Source organism: Malania oleifera, chromosome 12 (genome assembly GCF_029873635.1).
Source record: "Malania oleifera isolate guangnan ecotype guangnan chromosome 12, ASM2987363v1, whole genome shotgun sequence".
Taxonomy (NCBI): domain Eukaryota; kingdom Viridiplantae; phylum Streptophyta; class Magnoliopsida; order Santalales; family Ximeniaceae; genus Malania; species Malania oleifera.
The window spans coordinates 52,330,218-52,340,583 of record NC_080428.1 but is presented as its reverse complement, the minus strand read 5'-3'; the positions used below and the strand labels follow the sequence as shown (position 1 = coordinate 52,340,583).

The 10,366-nt window shown below is 36.6% G+C and overlaps 1 protein-coding gene across 1 annotated transcript; it reads left to right on the top strand.

Annotated features, from left to right (window-relative positions):
- Positions 1-3,017: 3,017 nt before the first annotated feature.
- Positions 3,018-9,418, top strand: LOC131145126 (pyruvate decarboxylase 1-like). Its single transcript, XM_058094217.1, has 7 exons — positions 3,018-3,918; positions 4,031-4,194; positions 5,429-5,990; positions 6,139-6,227; positions 6,322-6,439; positions 8,020-8,208; positions 8,894-9,418. Exons 1-7 carry the CDS (start codon positions 3,442-3,444, stop codon positions 9,062-9,064), a joined length of 1,770 nt encoding a protein of 589 aa, XP_057950200.1. The 5' UTR covers positions 3,018-3,441; the 3' UTR covers positions 9,065-9,418.
- The last annotated feature ends 948 nt before the right edge of the window (positions 9,419-10,366 follow it).

Genomic DNA, 10,366 nt, shown 5'->3' with positions numbered 1-10,366 from the left:
CAAATTATATTGACTTTGTTTTTTCTTTTTTCTTTTTTTTTTTTGTGTTCCATTCTTCCTTCGAACTCTTTTTTTTTTTTTTTCGTGTTCTTATAAGCTGCAAATTTGAATTTAAATTGTATTATTCATCAAATATGGTTGTTGGCTCTTGAAGTAAGTTTTTTCTTGTTTCACTTTGTCATTATTTTGAATTAATTCTAATTATTGGCAACTAGACATTGACTCTTGGATAAAATAATTTTCACAAGAAAATCGTACCAACATTATTTGTTATTGTTCATTTATTTTATACAAATATTGTAAAAATAAAAAATTAGCTATTATTTCTATAACTTTTTTAAAAATTGAATTACAAAATTAAAATTTTTTTTACAACTAAATGGGCCTAAAAAATTATAAATATCAATTTCATTTATGAGATAATATTTGCACTCTAAAAAAACCAAAGGCACTTTTAAGGAAAAAATAATGAATTTATTCTCACACAATAAAATGACGAATTTATTCTTTATTTTTTTAATCCTGTCACTTCTGAGGAAAATTTTTAAAAAAAAAAAAAAAAGATTAAAAGTTGATAAAAATGTCATTTAATATTTTAAGAAATAAATATAAAATATTAATAATTAGAGCCCTAGACCTTTTTAAAAAATAAAAATAAAAGGTACTAACCTTCCCTAAAATTTAATAAAAAGATACAAACTTTTTTAAAAATTTTAAAAATCTCACAAATACATGTTGAGACTTTAATAATTTTATATACCTTGATATTTGGAGTTTTTTCCTATATTATTATTAAAAATAAATAAAATATTAAATAATACTCTGATTAGGAAAAAATTTCCCAAACTAATGCTCACGTAATCTCGCAGCTTGATGCTGCGAGATTTAAACTGATAGGCCGCTAGGAAGGAGACGTGTGGCACGAAAGAGAGCAAATCTCGCAACTTGAAGCTGCGAGATTTAAAGTGAACGGCCAACAGGAAGTTGACGTGTGGCTGGATTTTGAGATTTAAACAAATCTCGCAGGTTAGTCCTGCGAGATTTGCATGGGACACCCTGCTTCTCCCGGAGCCTTCCTCCTCCGCCGGCCGTTGCACCCTCAAGATTTGTTTTTCTCATTTTATGCTGCTATCCTAAAAAAACGCTGCACCAGTTGAGGCAGCTCGTGGTGGGTTTCTTCGATCTCTACTTCTTTTGTAAAATAACACAGAAAATGACACATGATGAAATGAGCAGAGCAGAGCAGAGCAAAGCAGGCAATGGAGGAAGACCCACCGTGTGGGAATTGGTTTTTGACCAAGAGAGAGAAACAAATGTCCAGATTCCAAGTGAAATGAAAACACGAGAAACAAAATTGTTTTCTTTATTTTCCGTCCTTTTAATTTTAAGATTAATCTCGGTCCTTTTAATTTTAAGATCACTGTTGATTTGACGAATTCTTCACATTTCCCTTCTTGTGCGAGTTAAAAACAAGTGAAAAGCAAAGCAGGAAAAGCTTCTTGCTCAACTCATACCTCTCTCTCTACTCTGTTTGTCTCCCTTCAAACCCGGCGGTATTTCATGCACTGTTCAAACTACAAAAAATAATGATTTCTTTAACATAACCATGTTAACTTTAGATAACCAAACAACACCCCACCCCCCTCAGTGAAGAAAATTAAAAAGGTTCAAGAACAGTTAATTATTATGCTTTTTTTTTCTTTATTTTTTGAATGTCGACTGATTTTCTTTTTAAAAAATATACAAAAAAAACAAGCTACAAATTACATTTCTTTTCAGAAAAGCAAAACCTCTGTTTTTAGTAGCTACAACTAAAATTGCTGCCTCTCTGCAAAGCATGTTGCTTGTCCAAATCTGCTAATAAGCAGCCAACATTCCGGTAAACCCCCAAGCGCAAGAAGAAGTGAGAGAACATATGCTATGTTATGACATTTTTGTTACAATTTCCAGCTTGGATCTACCCAAAATTTGCATTATCTTTTTCAGAAGCCACCCCAAATTAACCATAAGTCATCTAAAATTGCTTCCTCTGCAAAGCATATTGCAGAGAGGGCTACCTCAAGCACGAGCTGCCTCAGCAAGTACTGAAACAGGGGAAGGGAAAGGGAGGGATAGGAACAAAAAAAATCTTAAAAACGTAGCTGGCTAGAGTTCTCTTTGAACTCAAAGACAAGATTAAAATAATTTTAAAGATTTTGTTGTAGCCAGTGTTCTCTCTCTGATTGCTTTGTTTTTTGGATAATAGATTTACCCGCCCTCACCGAGGAAGTTGCTCGTCGAGAAGCTCTGTGTGATCACCCTCAGCTCAGCAAATCTCTTCTTGCTGCCGGGAGCGGAGCTGGTTTAGGATCTAGTCTCTGCTGATTAAAATTCTTCTGATGATTGGCAATTAAAATTCTTAAATTTATTTCATTGAAATGTCATCCAAGTATTAGCTGGGTCATTATAATTATTTTTTTTTTGTTGGGTAGATCTGGGTGCAACGGCCGGCAGAGGAGGAAGGCTCAGGGCAGTCCCATGCAAATCTCGCAGGACTAACCTGCGAGATTTGTTTAAATCTCAAAATCCAGCCACGCGTCAACTTCCTGTTGGCCGTTCACTTTAAATCTCGCAGCTTCAAGTTGCGAGATTTGCTCTCTTTCGTGCCACGCGTCTCCTTCCTAGCGGCCTATCAGTTTAAATCTCGCAGCATCAAGCTGCGAGATTACGTGAGCATTAGTTTGGGAAATTTTTTCCTAATCAGAGTATTATTTAATATTTTATTTATTTTTAATAATAATATGGGAAAAAACTCTTGATATTTGTACAAACATTCTCCTTAAAAAGACAAATTTTTTGAAAGTGTGTTGGTATTTCAAAATCAAATGTCCGAAAAGGTTATAAAATTTTAAAATGTGAGGAGAGGAGTTATGGGAGATTTTTAAAAATCCCGCAAGTCATTTTGTCTTTACAACCCCCAATTTTATTTTATTTTTCTTAATCAATAAAAACCATTTCAAAGGGTTGTCCTGTGTACCCGTTGATCTTCACAAGAGTCCAAGATCTCAAGCATCAAGAAACCCGATAGAATAATCAACAAAACCAAAACTTCGTTCCAGAACCCATCACCCTAATCCCATAACCAATCCTGGTTTTTCAAAACAGTATTCCATCGATTACCATTTACCAAATTCCAATTCCTCTTGCCAGTCGTCATCCGTTGCCTTTCTTCTTTGAAAATTAGCTTTTCAATAATAAACACCAATTCCTGCCGCCGCCCATGGATTTGCAAACCCAATACCCTTTTCCTATTGTTTTCACAGAAGCCATGCCTATATTAACCCGTAGATCAAATCACGGTCCTCACCAGGAAATGCGATTAGACCCTCGAGTTAACAGTTGATTGTTAGTATAATCATCTTTTTCTTCTTCTTCTCTAAAACCCTTCGCAAAACCCCAAAAATGGAGGCTGGAAACCAAATTGGCGCCACCGCCCACCCCACCACGGTGGTGCAGCCGGTCCCCGCCGGGAGCTTCAGCGGCACTCTTGGTCGCCACCTCGCTCGCCGGCTGGTCCAGATAGGCGTCAGGGACGTGTTCTCGGTCCCCGGCGACTTCAATCTGACGCTGCTGGACCACCTGATTGCCGAGCCGGAGCTGAACCTGATCGGCTGCTGCAATGAGCTCAACGCCGGCTACGCCGCCGACGGGTACGCACGCGCCCGAGGCGTGGGGGCTTGCGTGGTCACATTCACCGTCGGTGGGCTCAGCGTCCTGAACGCCATTGCCGGGGCTTTCAGCGAGAATTTGCCCGTGATCTGTATAGTGGGCGGACCCAATTCCAACGACTATGGTACTAATCGGATCCTCCATCACACGATCGGGTTGCCGGATTTTAGCCAGGAGCTTCGCTGCTTCCAGACCGTCACCTGTGCCCAGGTAGGCGATGCTTTCAGAAGCAAAATATTGAGCTGATTTTAGTGTTTTTTTGAAATCAAGAGGAGTGTTTTTGAAGGGTGTGGTTGTTTTGGTTCAATGCTGATTTTGACAGGTGGTGGTGAACAATTTGGAGGACGCGCACGAGCTGATCGACACCGCAATTTCTACTGCTTTGAAAGAATGCAAGCCGGCTTATATCAGTATAAGCTGTAATTTGTCTGGGATTCCCCACCCAACCTTCAGAAGGGAGCCGGTGCCATTCTTCCTCGCACCAAAGTATGCATTTTCCCGCTCTTATAATTAGCTATTTCTTTGGTGATCCAGCGTGAGTTGCAAGTATCTATTTTGTGTTTTATAAAGCTTTGTGTTGAGTTAAACCTATGTTGTAATTAAACCATTTTATCTTTTATGATTAAAAAATTTTAATTTGTTAATGGTTGTACGGGAAGAATCACGGAAAAATGAATGTTACACATTTGAATTACGAAAATAATCTTTGACATTGTGGAGGTTAGAATGTTAGACTATATATATCTTACCTTCACAATGTGCGTGGCATTGGAGCCTCGTGCACTGGATATTACATTTTCTGTAACTATTGTTTGCAATTCATAATTAGTTTCCAGTGTAACAGTGTGAGAAGAATATGCACAGAAGAATAGGAGGCAAGAAACAAATCACGAATAAGCTGTAATTTATAATTGCTTGCTTTTGAAATTGGATGACTATTGTGCGAGATTCCAAATTATTGTTGTTTTCCGTTTCCTCTATTGTAGGTGATTACTTGAATTAACTTTTTTTTTTTCTTTTTAAAAGTCTCAGAAGGTTTTTAGTTTTTCATTCACCGGTTTATCTACTCGCGTTCATGTGTTTTATTGGTGATGCTGTTTTGCTAGGTCGGTGGTTTTTTGGTTGCTGGTTTTGTTTATTTAGTTTGATTTGTTCAGATAACTTACTATATGTCGCAGCACTCTTGAATATGTTTCCTTTTCCTTTGCTTTTTCTTTTTTTTCCTTTTTTTTGAAGCTTTTGAGATTATACTCAATGAATTTCACTTTTTACAAGAGGAAACATTGTAACGAGAATTGAATTTGTTGGTTGTACCATATGATTTTGCCCATTCTTCCGTCACCATTTATAAAATCTATATTTGAAATGATAACTTTTTTGAAATCTCCCCTAATATTGCAAATTTTGATTTTTTTTCAAAATGAATTAAATTTATATAAATATTATTTTCATGATATCAGCAGTCGCACTGCCCCTGTAAAATGCTTTTATTCATATTCTCCCTACCTTGTTTTCCTACAATTTTTCCCTTTTGTTTGCAACTTGGAAAATGTAAAGAAAAGGATAGGAAATTGATAGAGATAAAGTACACTACAAATTGTTCTTTCTTATTTTCTTTTCCTTTCTTTTTACTATATCGTTGATCCAACAAAACCACTATTGATTGGGGTGCCATAATTCCAACAAACCAGAGATGTGATGCACTTTGCTTTTGATGCAGGGTAAGCAATCAACTAGGTTTAGAAGCTGCGGTGGAAGCGGCTGCTGAGTTTCTAAATAAATCTGTGAAACCTGTCCTTGTGGGAGGGCCCAAGCTAAGGGTGGCAAAGGCACAGCAGGCGTTTGTGGATCTTGCAGATGCTTGTGGGTATCCAATAGCTGTTATGCCCTCAGGCAAAGGTCTAGTACCAGAGCACCATCCACACTTCATCGGGACATATTGGGGTGCTGTGAGCACCAGCTTCTGTGGGGAGATAGTGGAGTCTGCTGATGCCTATGTTTTCGTTGGTCCAATATTCAATGATTACAGCTCTGTTGGGTACTCTTTGCTGATTAAGAAGGAAAAGGCAATCATGGTGGAGCCCAATGGTGTAACCATTGGCAATGGTCCTTGCTTTGGCTGGGTTTTCGCGGCTGACTTTTTAAGTGCATTGGCCAAGAAGCTGAAAAGGAACGTCACTGCTGTGGAGAATTACCAACGTATCTTTGTTCCTCATGGCATCCCTCTAAAATGTGAAAAAGACGAACCTCTCAGAGTCAATGTCCTTTTCAAGCACATTCAGGCAAGGCATAAGAACATGATCTAGATATTTATTTTTCGTTTATTTTTATTTTTTTCATATTTAGATTGCGTGTGTTTTTTCTGTGTGCAGTTGCATTTCATGCATTGCCATTTTCTTGCATTGTATAAAATCCGAATTTTTTAAACAGGAGATGCTAGGTGGAGAGACTGCAGTAATTGCAGAGACAGGAGACTCATGGTTCAACTGTCAGAAGCTTCGCCTCCCCAAGGATTGTGGGTAAGCTGAAATTATTGTCAAATACAACAATATTTTAAGTACAAGATTCATCTTCTGCATGGCCATTAAGTGACCTCTTGTGTCCTTTATCCAGGTATGAATTCCAGATGCAGTATGGATCTATTGGGTGGTCTGTCGGTGCAACCCTTGGGTATGCTCAAGCTGTTCCTGATAAGCGAGTGATTGCTTTCATTGGTGATGGGAGTTTCCAGGTCAGTGGGTCATAATTTCAAGTGGAAGTAAAGTTTGTACCATCCGAAACATAAATTTCATTGCATAGTGTCACGGGCTAAATATTTCACACTTTTGTGAAAAGACTCTGCGGCGCTAGTTAAAGCACTCTTCTTTAACTAGTCAGCCTAACGTTTACCACAATTCACCAACAAAACATTTTCATTGTCATTCAAGAAAATATAAGTAGAAACAATAAACAACTTATGAAAGCAATCACACTTGAGCAGTAAATATTGAAGCAACGTAATTCATTATCAACACTTCGTTTACAATGTGTGTCCAGCGAGAGAGGCAAGTAGGTTAAACACATTGACAATAGCTAGTGAGTTTTACAAGTTGATGAATGCTCACTCTCTCCTAAAGAGCTTTCTATATTATTCTCACTTTAGTACTAGGAAACATCGATATGACCGAAGAGTCATATTCCCCTTTTCAGCGTAGGGAAAAACTATCTTTGAAAAATAACCCTATACTTGTATTTACAAGATGGAAACTCATCCCAAATGCACGAGACAAGCAATCATAGGCAAGCATAATGCCCTGAACAAGCTCGGCTCATGACCTGTGTGGGTCTCAGATATTAGGCTTCCTTCTTCTTGCACAATAGATGGGTGATATGTTTTTATTTTATAACAGAAGATTTTCATAATCCAAGGATTAACAGTTAGCTTCTCAGAACCACACTAAATAGGAATAGAATGTTAGAAAAGCATTAGTTTTTGGCTGTTATTTTTCTAATAATTAAGGCATAGCTGTGGGCTATTTTATTCAGAGATGTATGAAGAAGACTAGATTTGGATGAATTCCCTAATGCCATTTTTGGGAGAATTGAATTTGGGATTATGTGAACTGAACTTGAACAAAATGTTAAATGCAATACAAACTGTACAGAATTTTATTAAATTCCACACGATTTTAAAACTGAGGTTCCAACTCCATCCTCCCAAATGCAGTGTGTGAGTTTAGATAAAGCCCACCTGAGCTTCAAAATAAATTAGGAAATATCTAAACACATTCTATGTGAACCGCATTGACTTGTCTGATAATGCCTTCTCCAACTTTTTCTTTCTTCTTACTTGAAAATGAAATGGCTATTGCTTTGCCCTTCCATTAAGCTTTTAAAGCTACAATATTGATGTTTCAAAATGAATTTAAGATAATAATAGTAAATAATAAGCACAATGATTGTAATGGCAAATAATAAACACAATCATTGTTACACATTGCAATATGATGCCTATTTGATTTTAGAAATTCTGAAATAACCCTTCTTAGCAAAAGAAAGGCTGTTAGGGCAGATGAATTATAAGCATTACAAACATCAAGTAAGGGTTATAGTGGCTGTTATAAGCATGGTAACCATAAAAAATGGCCACGTGGCCAACCTTTTGGGACCAAATTATTATTCTTTTGTCTAGACAGAATTATGACTCTTGAATGCCAATTTAATGCGCTCTCATGATTTGTGAAAGCAAAATCTGGGAATTACTATAAAAGTAGAACTTTTCTGTTGTCTATTTTATTCTTGTCTGGGGTGGACACCCTGCCCATTATTCAGGTAACAGCTCAGGACATTTCAACAATGATCAAAAGTGGACAAAGGAATATTATATTTCTCATCAACAATGGAGGGTATACGATTGAAGTAGAGATCCATGATGGCCCCTACAATGTGATTAAGAACTGGGACTACACTGGTCTTGTCGATGCTATCCACAATGGTGAAGGAAAATGCTGGACTACCAAGGTTTGCATTATTAAAACAAATCTCTAAAATCTTATAATATAGTCTGGAAATACAAGCAGCAAGAGTAATCTACTTAGCCTTCTTAGCCTATTGTTCTTAGTCTACAGTTGGTACATTAGCGTCAATATTTGATCAGTCTTTGAAAAAATTCTTTGAATATTAATCTTATAATTGAATTGTATGTTTTAATTTAATCATAATTACCTACATTTTATCTCATAGTCCAATGATCCATGATTCTTGTATTCTTTCTTAAATTTCAAACATTGCATAATTCTTTAACAAAAATATAAAAAAATTTCTGATTCAATTGATAAGTGTCCCATATCCCAACTCAACCCAATTCCATCCCTCTTTCTAATTTTTTTTTCTCCTGAACTCTCCTACTCTGAAGTTTTGGATTTTAATTAATGAAACCAAATAATTACTGAGTCCCAAAGTTGACAGTGGTATGGGATGTCTGATGTCAATAACTGCATCCCTAGTAGACAATCTCAAGCAAGAGTCAAATATTGGACAGCAAAAGAAGAGCTTGGTATAAAATGAACTAGTGCTCTAATATGAACACCGTGTAGCAGTTCTCCATCCTAGGATTTCCCCTAAGTAATGCAATTTCTGTGTCAATAATGATTTGCTCAATTCCTCGCAAGAGTGGATTGATGGATTTAGTTGGATAAATTTTCAGGTGCATACTGAGGATGAGCTGACTGACGCTATTGCAACGGCAACAGGACCGCATAAGGATTCATTATGTTTCATAGAAATTTTGGTGCATAAGGATGACACCAGCAAAGAGCTGCTAGAGTGGGGATCCCGAGTCTCTTCAGCTAACAGTCGCCCACCAAATCCTCAATAAAGCTTTGCAGTTTCGAACCACCAGAGAACTGGTAGATTGGAGAGCATGCACGAGAAGTGGAAATAATAGAAGCAACTACGTTGCTTAACTTGCCTGGGACCTTCATCAATCCTGTTGCTGCATTGTACTTTCCTTGCCTTGGAAGTGTCCTTTAAATTTTGGAAACAATTACAATGAACAGTATTTTGGCCATATGTACATTATCTTGATTTACATGGAGCTGTTGTATGCGCCCGAGCAACATACATTGGTTCTAAAATGGAGTCGACTCCATTGCATATTGGAATACTTTGTCCGTATCAACTTGTAATGCTTTGTTGAAATGTGGAATTTAATTTTGAAGTTTCAGAATTACATATTTGCAGTTCATGCAAACTCGTGAATCCCTATTGGGCAGATCCAATTTTTGGATCTGCTGCACGACCACGCCATTGTGCCCTGCTAACATTCCTATATATGTCTCTGTGGGTGTATTTCAAACAATACCTAAATTTCTCGGATGAAGTGGTTTTCATCAGTATCTCACTTGAAAAATGAGCTTTGAATGAGTAGTTAACGAGCTGTGTCTTGGTCCTTCTTCACATGGGCTCCATAAGGCTGTTTAAAGACCCACCCAAACTGAACCAACCCGATCCAAAAATTAATTTCAAACTAAGTATAGGTTAGTTTACGGATTGAATGTGCAATGAACCAAACCCAAATTGAAATGTAAATGATAGAAATGTAAAAAAGAATAACATGGGCATCAAAATATATAAGCTAGTTGATACTATCATTTGTTTCTTCTTAATAGAAATCCAATATATATTTAGCTTGAATAATGATAATTCACACTAGTGTTTTCAAAGTGACATCTCTTACTATGCTTTGCAATTTTTTAATCTCACATATTTCTTTCATAATGTTATGTTTGGTCTGCACATGGAAAGGGTAGGAAAGGAATGTAATGAAAATTTCAAATGGAAAACATGACGAAATCAAGAAATAAATTTGATTCCAATTCTCTTGATCTCATTTCATTCTCGTGTACTAAATGTGTAACAATTTCTTCTTCAAGAAAAAAAAAATCAAGCTATCAGGCTAACCCAATCACCTGATAGCCAAATCAATCCAAATTAAACTAAATTATTACTTAGTGATTTGACTTAAAATTAAATTGTTGTCAAATTGACAAGGTCGAATTAACTGAAACATTAATCCTACTTTACCATGAATATACACTGCTTTTGGAGCATGAATTTTCAAATCTTGGATTTGGATTTAAGTATGGATAAATTTTAATATATTTTTATATTACCTCTT